Source organism: Pongo pygmaeus, chromosome 19 (assembly GCF_028885625.2).
Source record: "Pongo pygmaeus isolate AG05252 chromosome 19, NHGRI_mPonPyg2-v2.0_pri, whole genome shotgun sequence".
NCBI lineage: Eukaryota > Metazoa > Chordata > Mammalia > Primates > Hominidae > Pongo > Pongo pygmaeus.
Genome location: NC_072392.2, coordinates 481,903 through 496,419, shown reverse-complemented (window position 1 = coordinate 496,419; position 14,517 = coordinate 481,903). Strand labels below are relative to the sequence as shown.

The 14,517-nt window shown below is 43.8% G+C and overlaps 1 protein-coding gene across 4 annotated transcripts in view; it reads left to right on the top strand.

Annotated features, from left to right (window-relative positions):
* Window positions 1-14,517, top strand: part of VPS53 (VPS53 subunit of GARP complex) — a 182,179-nt gene that overhangs the window by 8,553 nt on the left and 159,109 nt on the right. For 3 of the 4 annotated variants that reach the window (XM_063655698.1, XM_063655697.1, XM_063655700.1), the window contains exons 3-4: window positions 6,802-6,851; window positions 8,712-8,778. In XM_063655698.1, the coding sequence (XP_063511768.1) occupies window positions 6,802-6,851; window positions 8,712-8,778 (117 nt within the window). Of the gene's footprint in view, window positions 1-6,801; window positions 6,852-8,711; window positions 8,779-11,146; window positions 11,247-14,517 lie in introns of those variants that run through there. The other variant, XM_063655699.1, reaches the window with a different exon arrangement.

Genomic DNA, 14,517 nt, shown 5'->3' with positions numbered 1-14,517 from the left:
ACTTGTATAATTTTTAAATATTATTTGCCACTTACTCTTATATAACCTTTACTACAACTGTAATAGTAATCTTTATTAGATACTTCCTGTGTACCTGACACCACTCTAGGCACTAAACAGTGATAAACTCTCCACTTTGTTATCCTTCTTATTTTAGAGTGAGAATCACGAGGCACAGAAAGATAAAGAACACTCAGCTTAAATGTGATAGCATAGCCCTGAAGGAAGCATGCCAAATACAGTGACAGCAGAACCCAGGGCCTTACTTGATCAAGATGGGTTGAAAAGGCTTACTCCCTTGAGGAAATGGTGTTTTAGCTGAATACTACACACCAAGTTAATAATTTTTTTTTTGAGAGGGGTCTCACTCTCTTGCCCAGGCTGGAGTGCAGTGGCACAATCATAGCTTACTGCAACCTCAAATTCCTGGACTCCAGCCCCTCAGTAGCTAGCACTACAGGTGTGTGCCACCACACCCAGCTGAGTATTATTATTATTATTATTATTATTATTATTATTATTATTTTGAGATGGAGTCTTGCTTTGTCACCAGGTTGGGGTGGGGTGGCGCCATCTCGGCTCACCGCAACCTCCGACTCCCTGGTTCAAGCGATTCCCCTGTCTTAGCCTCCCGAGTAGCTGAGATTATAGGCACGCGCCACCACGCCCAGCTAATTTCTGTATTTTTAGTAGAGATGGGGTTTCACCATGTTGGCCAGGATGGTCTCGATCTCCTGACCTCATGATCCATCTGCCCTGGCCCCCCAAAGTGTTGGGATTACAGGCGTGAGCCACCACGCCCAGCCCCAGCTGATTTTTAATTTTTTTTTTACAGACTGGGCCTTGCTGTGTTGCCCAGACTGGTCTGGAACTGCTGGCCTCAAGCCACCCTCCTGCCTTAGCCTCTCCAAGTGCTGGGATTACAGATTTGAGCCACTGTGCCTGGCCCTAAGTTAAGGATTTTGAACTGGTTTCTAGGTAGCCAGATCTGTTTGACTGGGTAGGCATTGGCAGCTTTCCAGTTTACCCAGTTACTGAGCGTAAGGAGAAAGAGCAGGCGTCAGTGGCAGGTAGGGCTGGAGTGGGGTGTAAGGGTGAGTCCAAGTTTGAACATACTCAGGTCATCCAAGTGGAAATGAGTAGTTGGGTATTTGAGCACGGAGCTTATGATCCCCATCGTTGTGAATATTTTGGCAGATCTTTCCAAACTTTTTTTAATGGATATACTGATTTTTAAAATAAAGTTTAAAAGATGATATACTGTGTGATTGTCTTTTTTGAGATTTCACAAAAAGCCTTTATAGCTCATCATTTTGTATGAAAGGGGAATTTTAGGAATTAGCTGGAGATAGACATTTGTGAATAGCTAGGATAAAGATAGTAATTGCTGATTCACCAAAACAAAAAGAACTGTTAGATTTGAAAATTTTGTAGGAAACCACCAGGTTCTCACCTCTTGTGGTGTTTGTGTATGTGCTGTATTTTTTTTTTAAACTACTGAAAACTCAAGATTTTTGTTGTTCCGCAGATTCAGTTCTGTGTCTTGTCTAATTATGCCCCAGGTATATGATAATGTATAGTCACGTTTCTTAGAGTAACTCAGAAAATTTATGACACAGGGTTATCTTTACTTCTCTAGTCTCAGAGTTTCACTTAGCAGGTCGTCTACCAAGCCAGATTCCCATGGATCTTAATGAAAAGGTAGTAGAAAGTAGTGGCATAGCTTGAAATTTAACTATTGTCAGATACTGGGCAAAAACCATCTGTATACCTCATGGACCTACAGTAAACACTTGTAAATTATGAGTTTAGATTGTTTAAAGTAGATTTCAGTATTTCAAGAGTGAATTTAGTGTTACTGTGAGGAGGAGGGTGAGAATATATTGCTGTTGAGTGGAAGTACTTGTGTGTGTGTGGTTGGAGCCTGTTGAGTGGCCCGGAATGGATGCCTCTTTCTATTTCACCCGGCCAGGTCTGAGAGGAGCTTGGGATTTTCCATGCAACAGAGTGCCTATGGGGCTTTAAATAGTAGCCAAGTTTGGTGACAGTGGTCTAGAAAATCTTTTTAACCTCCTAATAGTAAACTGAAGATAATCATTTGAAAGTTTGATTAGAGGAAACTAAATGAAATTTATGGAAAACTAATACAAAACTAACATAATTAGGAACTTTGAGAAAAGAGTTATATGGGGATGTTTCTAGAAGAGTTTCTGGTGACCCCAAAAATGCTCTGGATCTGTATTGTTAAGAGAAAAAAAAAACCCAAGATCCGGCTCTTGGCTGTATTCTCTAATCCCAGCACTTTGGGAGACCAAGGCGGGTGGATTGCTGAGGCAGGAGGATCGCTTGAGCCTGAGAGGTGGAAGTTGCAGTCAGCTGAGATTGTGCCACTGCACTCCAGCCTGGGTGACAGAATGAGATCCTGCCTTAAAAAAAATAAAATAAAATAAAAAAGATGCCAAAATGCTTATCATCCCAGTTTATTTTTGTATAGCTATAGAGTTTCATAGTAGAAGGCAATACGCAAAAATTCTGATTGTGGTCATACTCTCCTGGGTGTGCGGATGACTACGTATTTTCTGTAATTGTCAAGAATGACCATTATAATCAGGAAATATTTTTCAATAACTAAAACATTTAAAAAGTAAACAAAACTGTACAACCACATTATGACTAAACGAGGTGAGTGATTCTCAAAGCAGGATAAACCCCTCTGCCCAGCCAATGTGGATTCCCATAGGGCTTTTCCGCAACTCCAGGAGAGGCCCTCAACCCTGGTGAGGAGCACTGCCATAGCCAGACACTGAGCTGGTGGGAGTGGGTGTGTCGTAGCTGTCCGGTGTCTTGGGGTGCAGGAAAATTCGGTCAAGAACCATCGCGTTAGAGGTAGACGATAGAGTAAGAAAGAGGATCTCTGAGCTTTAGGCAAAGCCCGTGTCCTGCAGAGCACGTTTCCGATCTGTTTTTTGTTTGAGGTGGGTTCCCACTCTGTCACCTAGGTGGAATGCAGTGGTATGATCTCGGCTCACTGCAACCTCTGCCTCCCAGGCTCACGCGATCCTCCCACCTCAGCCTCCTGAGTAGCTGGGCCCACAGGCATGCACCAGCACGCCCAGGTATTTTTTTGTATTTTTGGTAGAGACAGGGTTTTGCTAGGTTGCCCAGACTGGTCTTGAACTGCTGAGCTTAGGCAACCCACCTACCTCGGCCTCCCAAAGTGTTGGGATTATAGGCATGAGCCACCACGCCCGGCCTCCATATTTCCCAATCTTAACATTGAAGAGGAGAAAAGTGTGCCTCGCATGGCAGAGGGGATTAAGGGAAATAATTTCTGTGAAGTGCCTACAATTGTTGCCTAGGAGACCCACATTAAATGCTAGCAGCCTTTCCCTTTCCCCCCGAGCAGAAAGCCTGGAAATGAAGGGAAAACAGTCACCCAAGGGCCACCTAACTATCAAATAGTGTAACTTTAGGATATTTCTTTCTCTTCTCTTTTATTTATTTATTTAGAGACAGAGTCACCCTCTGTTATCCAGGCTGGAGTGCAGTGGCGCGATCTCAGCTCACCACACCCTCTGCCTCCTGGGTTCAAGCAGTTCTCCTGCCTCAGCCTCCCGAGTAGCTGGGATTACAGGCACCTGCCACCACACCTGGCTAATTTTTTTTTTTTGTATATTTAGTAGAGACGGGGTTTCACCATATTGGCCTGGCTGGTCTCGAACTCCTGACCTTGTGATCCGCCCACCTCGGCCTCCCAAAGTGCTGGGATTACAGGCGTGAGCCACTGCGCCCGGCCTATTTTTATTTTTATTTATTTTTTCTTTTAGAGATTCTCACCCATCGTCCAGGCTGCAGTGCAGTGGCTCCATCACAGCTCACTGTGCCCTGGAACTCACAGGCTCAATCAGTCTTCTCTCCTCAGTCTAATAAGTAGATTGTACTACAGGCGTGTGCTACCACACCCAGCTGATTTTTCTATTTTTTGTAGAGACGGAGTTTCACCATGTTTCCCAGGTTGGTCTCTAACTCTTGGGCTCAAGCAGTCCACCCACCAAAGCCTCCCAAAGGACAGACATAAGCCTCCACACCCGGCCTCTGTTCTTTTTAAAAACTACATTCATTATATTATAAAAATGATGTTGTAGGGCCAGGTGTGCTGCCTCATGCCTGTAATCCCAGTGCTTTGGGAGGCCAAAGCGGGAGCATTGCTTGAAGCCAGGAATTCAAGATCAGCTTGGGCAACATAGCAAGACCCTGTGTCTATAACAAAATAATAAAATTAGTCAGGCTCAGTGCATGTACCTTTTTGTTCCTAGCCACTCAGGAGGCTGGGGTGGGAGGATCGCTTGAGCCCAGGAGTTTGAGGTTACAGTGAGCTATGATTGCACCACTGCACTCCAGCCTTGGTGACAGAGTGAGCCGCCATCTTAAAGGCAGGCTATTTGGTATTATAAAAATACTTGCTATCATAAAATGAAATTAGAAGTATTTTCCTCTTGGCCAGGTGCGGTGGCTCATACCTGTAATCCCAGCACTTTGGGAGGCCAAGGCGGGCAGATCACGAGGTCAGGAGATCGAGACCATCCTGGCCAGCATGGTAAAACCCCGTCTCTACTAAAAATACAAAAATTAGCTGGGCGTGGTGGCAGGCGCCTGTAATCCCAGCTACTCTGGAGGCTGAGGCAGGAGAATCGCTTGAACCAGGGAGTCAGAGGTTGCAGTGAGCCAAGATCGCGCCACTGCACTCCAGCCTGGTGACAGAGCTAGTCTCCATCACACACAAAAATATATGTATATATATATAATTGTATATAAATTAAAGTAATTTTTCTGAGATTCATCTTTTTTTTTTTTTCTTTTTCTTTGAGACAGGGCTGTTTAGCCCAGGCTGGAGTACAGTGGTGTGAACATGGCTCACTGCAGCCTCGACCTTCTGGGCTCAAGTGATCCTCCCACCTCAGCCTCCTGAGTACCTGGGACTGCAAGCACATGCCACCATGCCTGCCTAACTTTTTTTTATTTTTTGGAGAGATGGGATCTCACTGTATTGTCTGGGCTGGTCTTGAATTCCTGGATTTAAGTGATCCTCCCACCTTAGCCTCCCAAAGTGCTGGGACTACAGGCATGAGCCATCACGCCCAGCCTGAGATTCATTTTTACCTCAAGCTGTTCTTGGATTTCTGAAAATTCTGAGTAACTGTTGGCTTGGTCAGAACAGTAAGATGAGCTGTGACAACCCAGTCTGACATCTCAAACACTCATGGCCCGTTTCTCTTACCAGACCTGCTCCTGGAAGGCACCTGGCCTCCTCCTCCCATCAGTGGTAGCCAGAAGCAATTTATAAGCATATTTCGTATAATATCCCTAATTCCTTCTGAGATAAAATGTTTGTTAAGGGAGAGAGGAAGAGGATTTATTAAATTGTATTTTGAAAACTTGAATTAAAATAGTTCTATAAAATTGTACCTCCTCTTGTCCATTAGGGGGCACCATTTCCTCACATTTTCTCATCTCTAAGGTCAGAAGTGATCCCTTTGTTTTAATTGTTGTTATACTAAGCTTTATTATAATCACAGTAGTAGTGCATAGTCAATAATTATAAAATACAGACAAAAAGAAGAATTTTTTTTTTTTTGAGATAGAGTTTTGCTCTTGTTGCCCAGGCTGGAGTGCAATGGTGCATTCTCAGCTCACTGCAACCTCTGCCTCCCAGGTTCAAGCGATTCTCCTGCCTCAGCCTCTTGAGTAGTTGGGATAACAGGCGCCCACCACCACGCCTGGCTAATTTTTTTTTTGTATTTTTAGTAGAGATGGGGTTTTGCCATGACGGTCAGGCTGGTCTCAAACTCCTGACCTCAGATGATCCGCCTGCCTTGGCCTCCCGAAGTGCTGGGATTACAGGCGTGAGCCACTGCACCTGGCCCAAGAAGAAAAATTTGAAATCCCTTCTTTTCATATTGCAATACGTAGTTGATAGATTATAGCTACTAATGCTGCAACTACTAATAGATTACAATTACTCCTATCTATCCTTCCAGACTTTTTTCTAATGGATCTATATAATAAAAAATAAATTTGTGTATTTATTGAAGTATAACATAATACAGAGGAGTACACAAATCTTAAGGGTACAACTTGATGAAGTTTCACAAAATAAACATAGCCATGTAACTGCCACCCAGATCAAGAAATAAAACATTTAAAAAAATCTTCAGAAGGCATTTCCTTGCCTGTTCACTGTCACTACCTTCCCCCAGAGATAACACTGTCCTAGTTTGCAACAGGAGAATTATGTTAGTTAAATCGTATCCTATGTCCCCTTGTGTCTGGCTTTTTTTGTGCCCCATTCCGTTAGTAATGTTTATCCATGGTGTTGTGCATTCATTCATTTTCGTTGCTGTATTTTGTTACATGAATTTGTCACAATCACGTATACCATGGGTCAGCAAACTTTTCTATAAAGGTCCAGATACTAAATATTTTAGGCTTTGTGGCTATACAATGTCTTTCACAACTACCTAACTGCCATTGTAGCTTAAGAGCAGCCTTAGGCAATATGTAAGTGAATGGGCATGGATGTGTTCCAATGAAACTTTATTTACAAAAAACAGGGGCTGGACTAGATTTGGCAGTAGCTTCCGACTACTGCCTTACTTTTTTTTTTTTGTAAAGCAAAACTCATACCATGTGATTAAATTTTTTGAGATTTCATAAGTAGCTATTATAGCACCTCATTTTCCTGTGAAAGAGGAATTCCAGGAAGTGGACTAACAGCTGGGCACTCTTCCTTCTTTATTGTAGTCTCTGGCGAACATAGACGAAGTCGTGAACAAAATTAGGCTGAAAATAAGGTAAGTAAAGCTGTGTGATTGTTCATAATTAATGAAAAGCATGTTGTTAATTTAGTTAATCACATTTTGGATCACATTTTTCTGTGAGAGCACCGAAATCTCAAGTTTGCCGTAGATGGTAATATAATTCCTTTGTTAATTTTTATTATTTATTTATTTATTTATTTTCGAGATGGATTTTTGCTCATTGCCCAGGCTGGAGTGCAATGGTGTGATCTTGGCTCACTGCAACCTCCACCTCCTGGGTTCAAGTGATTCTCCTGCCTTAGCCTCCCAAGTAGCTGGGATTACAGGCGTAAGCCACCACGCCTGGCAAATTTTGTATTTTTAGTAGAGATGGAGTTTCACCATGTTGGTCAGGCTGGTCTCGAACTCCTGACCTCAAGTGATCCACCTGCCTTGGCCTCCCAAAGTGCTGGGATTACAGGCTTGAGCCACCACACCTGGCCATATAATTATTTTATCCATATGAACTTTGTGGCAAGGAACTCAGTTCTTTGGCCAGTCTTCAATTATTCATACAAAAGGAAGGAAGCTGTGATAGAGTGTACTCAAAACATGTTTTGTAATTATAGAAGGAGGCAAAAGCTTTTCTGATAGATTTTTTTTTCTTTTTTTCTGGTTTTTTTTTTCGAAACAAGGTCTTACTCTGTGTCCTAGGCTGGAGCGCAGTGGTGCAGTTACAGCTCACTGCAGCCTCGAACTCCTGGGCTCAAGTGATCCTCCCACCTCAGCCTCCCGAGTAGCTGGGACTACAGTTGCGCACCACCACGCTTTGCTAATGTTTATATTTTTTGTAGAGATGGGCTTTCGCCTTGTTGGCTAGGCTGGTCTCGAACTCCTGAGCTCGAGCAATCTGCCTGCCTTGGTCTCCCACATCTACTAGTTTTTTTTTTTTTTTTTTTTGAGATGGAGTCTGGCTCTGTTACCCAGGCTAGAGTGCAGTGGTGTGATCTCGGCTCACTGTAATCTCCGCCTCCCAGGTTCAAGCAATTCTTGAGCCTCAGCCACCCAAGTAACTGGAATTATAGGCATGCACCACCATGCCCAGCTAATTTTTGTGTTTTTAGTAGAGACAGGGTTTCACTGTGTTGGCCAGGCTGGTCTTGAACTCCTGGCCTCAAGTGATCTGCCCGCCTTGGCCTCCCAAAGTGCTGGGATTATAGGTGTGAGCCATTCTGTCTGTCCTTCAACTAGCTTTTTAATGGCTTTATTTCCCTGTTTTTGTGGATTTACCTGTTTTTGTATTCCCAAGGCTTAGACATGAAGATGGGCTTCTATGTGTATCCCTTGGTCACGTAACAGCTGACAATGTCAGATCTGCTGGTGGGTCGGGTGGTGGCCCGTGATTAGACATTGTGAACCATGGGAGCAGAGGAGCTGGAAGCCGTAGATCTGCCTCAGGCATAGATTGCATGGTCAGGGCCCGGAGTGGGAAGCACTGATTCTGTCTATCACTCTGGCTCTTTCTGCCTCATAAGGGGACTGAGAAAGGGATTGTGTGTGAGGTAATTTGAGTTATCTGGCGTGTTCATGTAAAGGCTCAGGAACTTTGTCATTCCTGATTTACTCCATGAAAAATCCTTCAAGTTTTATCAGTCCTTTCAGATAGCTCTAACTATTAAGTGAAAATAGCCATTTTTAACAACAAGGCGATGCATCAGTCTGCGCTGGGCTTGACTTCCCGCACGGCTGTTGCTGCCCTCCTCCTTCCTGATACCACTGACACATGTTTGGTTTTCTGGACAGTTAGGTGCAGTCTGCAGAAGTTGATGGATAAATTACTTTTTTATTTTTTTCTTTTGGTCAACCTAGAATAAAGATTATTTGAATGACTGTATCCTTGAACTGTTTTGCTAGGAGACTGGATGACAATATTCGAACCGTTGTAAGAGGTCAGACGAACGTGGGGCAGGATGGACGGCAAGTAAGTAACTTATTCCTCCATATTACCTATGCTCCCCTAGTTTCTCCCGGCAACCAGACGACCAAAACATCGCTGTGCCTTCTTGCAGAGCACTTTCCGATTGATCCGTTTCATACATGGCAGGACAGGGCAGGGCAGGCGCCCGGAGCAGCCACGTGCTGTCCCTCAGTGCCCCTTGGACCAGGACCGTGTACTGTGGCACCGCTCACCCGAGGCCAGATGAGAACACTGGGGCTTCCTTGTCTTTCTCCTTCGTGTCGGGCATCTCCTGTGCCCTCTTTTATTTCGTGGGCTGTGGCTAAATGAGGTTGCTGCATTCGTCAGCTGAGTTGTTGGGGTTTTGATATTAGTTTTGTGGCTGTAAAAGATAGTAACCTGACATAGTTATCATTTCCTTGTACCTCGCTTTGCCAGCAGGCAGGTGACTCAAGATTCATTTAAAAATTTTTCAAGTTGGCCGGGCACAGCGGCTCACTCCTGTAATCCCAGCACTTTGGGAGGCTGAGGTGGGTGGATCACTTGAGGCCAGGAGTTTGAGATCAGCCTGGGCAACATGGCGAAACCTGTCTCTATTAAAAATACAAAAATTAGCTGGGTGTGGTGGTGCGTTCCTGCAATCCCAGCTACTCAGGAGGCTGAGGCATGAGAGTCACTTGAACCCAGGAGCCACAGGTTGCAGTGAGGCGAGATCGCACCACTGCACTCCAGCCTGGATGACAGGGGTGAAACTGTCTCAAAAAAAAAAAAAAAAAAAAGTTTTATAAGTCTTATTGGATCTAGTTAAGGAGGCCATTGGAGGGAATGAAGTAAGTCTTACTGGATCTAGTTAAGGAGGCTGTTGGAGGGAATGAAGGGAAAAGTGTGTAGGGAGGAGATACTCTTTAATAATTGAGGGGCCAGATGTTATCTGTGAACCATTTCCCTTTTTATTTGATTCTGTTCTTCTGTTGAGGCATCGTATTTCAGAATGGCTGTCGTAATAGAAATGCTGAGCTTGCCTTTCTAGCCATCCTCTCTTGCCATGTCCTGTCCTCCCTTATCAGCACTAACTCAGGTCAGGACTGCTTCTTTGCAATTGCTTCAATGCTGTGATTTCTCCTCTTTGACATTTTTTAGGACAGCTAATTTCTAAAAATGTTCATCCTGCTGCCCAGATTTGGAGTGGGAGGAGTGTATAGTCCTACGCTGAAATTTCCAGATCTCTGATATTTCTGTTTCCTCTGCTAGTTGCTTACAGATGTTAGGAGTCTCTTTCTTTTACGTCTGTAGTTTTCCCATCTGTCTATTTTTACTACTTTATATCACTTTCTTTTTCCATTTTTCCACTTTATAGTCACTTTCCATTTGATAGCCAGTTTCCTTTGGCCTGTTTGTGAGTAGTTGGCCTTCTTGTCATCATCAGAATTTGTGTGTAGACACATTAGGTTCCTAAAACTGTTCCTGTTTTCTGGACTCCTGTATGGTTTTTAGCCCTCATTACCTCGTTTTGTCTGTTGAGGTATATTTCATGAAGCATGGCTTCTTTGGCAGATGAGGCCCATGTAAATGGGACCTTCATAGGGGTCCTACAGAGGGACAGGGCAGCCTCAAGCACTCCAGCTGCATTCTGCTGCTTAGCTGTCCTAATCTGTGTTTGATCGTATTGTCTACCTCTTCAGACACCGTATCAGCTCTGGCCACCAAATGAAATCCAAGGCCAGGCATGGTGGCCCACACCTGCAATCCCAACACTTTGGGAGGCTGAGGCGGGGAGATCACTTGAGCCTAGGAGTTCAAGGCCAGCCTGGGCAACATGACAAAATCCCGCATCTTCAAAAAATAGAAAATTAGCTGGGCATGGTGGTGGCCTGTGCCTGTAGTCTCAGCTACTGAGGAGGCTGAGACAGGAAGATCAGCTGAGCCAGGAAGTTCGAGGCTGCAGTAAGCCATCATCGTGCCACTGCACTCCAGCCTGGGAAACAGTGAGACCCTGTTTCAAAAAAAAAAAAAAAAATCCAAATTCCTTTGCTTGGCATTCAAAATTCTGGTCTCCATTTCCAGTTTTGCCTCCTGTTGTGTTCTGTCTACACTGAAGACTTTGTGCTCTACGAGCATGCCTGTGCTTTCTGGACCTGTGCTTACAGACTCTTCTGTGCTTGAAATGCTTTTCATCCTATTTCTTTCAGCCGCCTCATTTCCCAATCTTACCCAGCCAAGGACCAGCTCAGATACTAGTTTCTTGATGATGTTTTCCATTGACCTTATCTGAATACACCAAGGAATCAGAATTTTGAACTGGAAAGGATCTGAAACTCATCTGGGCCCCTCCCCTATTTTACAGAGGAGAAAATGGATTCCAGTGTCCCTCGATGTCCTTTCTCCATAAATCCCACAGCCCTATTCTTGTACTTTTCATTTGGCTTTTGGGGTCTCCCTTGACTTACTAGAGAGCAAGTCTCATCCCTCTGATGTTTGTAAGCTCCTGGAAGGTAAGAACTGTATCTTACTGTATCTTTGTCATCTTTATATTTCACTACACGTAAGCCACATGCAATAACATTTTATTCAGCTGAGCCGGGCACAGTGGCTCATGCCTGTAATCTCAACACTTTGGGATGCCTAGGTGGGAGGATGACTTGAGGCCAGGAGTTTGAGACCAGCCTCAGCAACATAGCGATACCCGTCTCTACAAAAAGGTAAAATAATTAGCTGGGTATGGTGGTACAAGCTTCAGTGAGCTGTAATGGTGCCGCTGCACTCCAGCCCGGGTGACAGAGTGAGACCCCATCTCCAAAAGCAACAGCAAAACCCCCACAACATTTTGTGCAACTGTATTGAATATTTTGTCTGTCTAAGATTTATTAATTATAAATAAACGTTTTATCATAAAAACATCATTTTGATCAGCAAGTGGGTGTTCCTTAAAAGTGATTTAAAACTTGCTTTGTGCATGAAGATTCCCAACTTGCTACTACTGGGAATAGTAACACTGCTTGTTCAGTGTGATTCAGCCTACATTTAGAATGGCTCACTAGAAGTCTTACAATGCAAGAGTCATAGATGTTTAAAATTTCAAGAATGTGAAAATCGTGAATGATTCATCAGCATTTTTTGTTGGGTCATGCTGTGTATAATAGATGTATATCTTTTAGTTATTTACGTTTCAACCTGTGGTTCTGGACTGTTGCAAACTAGCGGTATTGCAGAGTGAGACCCAGAATTAGACAGTCTGCAGGAATGTCGGCGTTCCCCCCATCCTGTATTAATAGGTTACAGGTTGCCGCAGCAGAGCAGGTCGTATTTCAGAGAGCAAGACCACATTTTCAAGAATGTTTAGATAGCATTTCAATCTGTGATGGAATTTTGTATTCATCTCCTTAGAATCCAGACAGAAAGGAAGCCCAGAAGAAATAATTGCTTTTCCTGTCATGTCCCCATCTGTCTTTTCCAGCACTTTGTAATGCAAACTGAAGTAGAAGCTTTTTTTTTTCCAAGGAGCTCTTGGGTCCTGTCCTTGTCAACTCCTAGGGATGAAAGCCTTGCTCTCCAGCCCTGGCTGGCTGGTTTGCTAAAAGGAGTCTATTTGACTGGCACAGACTTGGTGGAATTACGGATGTTCCAAAATACTGAGTTTTGTAGGTCAAGAGGCCCCACGTTCCCCTCTTCCCTGGAAGAGCAGAGAAGTTTGCTTTCAGCACTCGCTTCCTTAGCTTCTGAAGAACACTCAGAAGGGAGTGGCAATATGGACAAAAGGAGGTTTTCCTTTTATAAATTTAATCTTGATTGTGTTTAACCAGAACTGATGTGCCGCTTTTAAATTTGTATTTATTATTATTATTTTAGGGACAGGGTCCTACCCTGTTGCTCAGGCTGGAGTGCAATCATTGTTCACAGTAACCTTGAACTCCTGGGGCAAGGTGATCCTCCCACCTTAGCCTCCGAAGTAGCTAGGACTACAGGCATGTGCCACCACACACAGCTATTTTTTATTTTTAATTTTTTATTTTTGGTAGAGATGGTTCTTGCTGTGTTGCCCAGGCTGGTCTTGAACTCCTGGCCTGAAGTGATCCTCCTGCCTTGGCCTCCCAAAATGCTGAGATTATCGGCATGAGCCACCTGTGCCCAGCCTAGATGTGCTTCTTGCTTCTTTTTTGTTTTGTTTTGTTTTTGAGACAGAGTCTCGCTGTCACCCAGGCTGGAGTGCAGTGGTGTGATCTCGGCTTACTGCAACTTCTGCCTCCTGGGTTCAAGCGATTCTCCTGCCTCAGCCTCCTGAGTAGCTGAGATTACAGGTGCGCACCACCATGCCTGGCTAATTTTTGTATTTTTAGTAGAGACGGGGTTTCACCATGTTGGTCAGGCTGGTCTCAAACTCCTGACCTCATGGTCCGCCCGCCTCGGCCTCCCAAAGTGCTGGGTACAGGCGTGAGCTAGTACTGCACCCAGCTAGACGTGCTTCTAAATCTGTAAATAAGGGGAAAGTGTTTACTTCACATTCGTGGTGTCTTAAATGACATTTTTAGCAGAAAAGTTCCTTTTGAAAAGCAATGTTTTTGACTCAAAAATTATTTGGGGGTAAGGAATGATTTAAATATTGAAGACATAATTAGGTCATTTCTTGAGCTTCTTGAAGTTTCTGAAATACCAGCCACTTCGTTAACATTCTGCTAAACGTTTGGAGAGTCTTTTCTTTGGTTTTTGACCACCTTCTATGTGGGCCAGCTTGAACTGGTCTAGTCTGTGACCTCTTCTAACCAGACGATGATGCTCTTACAAAGTTTATATGGCACGGAATCCTCCCCATTTTTATCTGTTGAAATCATCAGTCAAAAGCTTTAATTAAATGCCCACATGTTTGAAACTTTGTGGATGAGTCAATTCAACAAGTACATGATGTGATATGCTATGAAATTTTTGCAGCTTCCCAAGAATTAAAATGGATGGCTTGAACGTAGGTGAAAGAGAGGTGAATAGAGGGGCGGGCTAGAGGAAGAAAAAGCCGGCAGGGGGAAGTTTCAAGAGTGGCCAACGTTGACCAGTTGTCAGTAAGCTCTCAGACTCACAGGAGAGGATCAGCCACCGAGTTTCTGTCTTTTCAGTGGAGCCTGGCTGCAATGTAGCTATTTCTTTGATCAGAACAAGAGTAAGGTTTGGGAGGAGAAGAGAATTATTACAAGTCGTCCCCACTTATCTGTGGGGGATACATTCCAAGACCCCCAGTGGATGCCTGAAACCCAGAGAGTAGCAAACCCTATATATGCCGTATTTTTTCCTGTGTATACATAGCTGTGATAAATTTTAGCATGCAAATTAGGCACTGTAAGAGATTAACCACAATAACTAAAAATAAAATAGCACAATTGTGACAGTATGCCAGCATCACTCCTCTTGTGATTTGGAGCTGTTTGTAATAGCCGAGATGGCTGCTAAGTGACTAATAGGTGCTGTATTCAGCGTGGATATACTGGGTGAAGGAATGATTCGTGACCTGGTCAGGACAGAATTGGGTGGTGCAAGATTTTATCACACTACTCAGAATGGCACATAATTTAAAATTTACTAATTGTCTGTTTCTGGAATTTTCCATTTAATATTTTTGGACCACAGTCAACTACAGGTGGCTAAAACCTCAGAAAGGGAACTGCTGATAAGGAGGGGGTGCTGTATTGCTCACTCCTTCGCTTTGGAAGAAGGATTAGGTAATTATAGTACCATCTTCCACCTAGTTCAGGAGTCCTTTGTATTACATCTCTGACATTT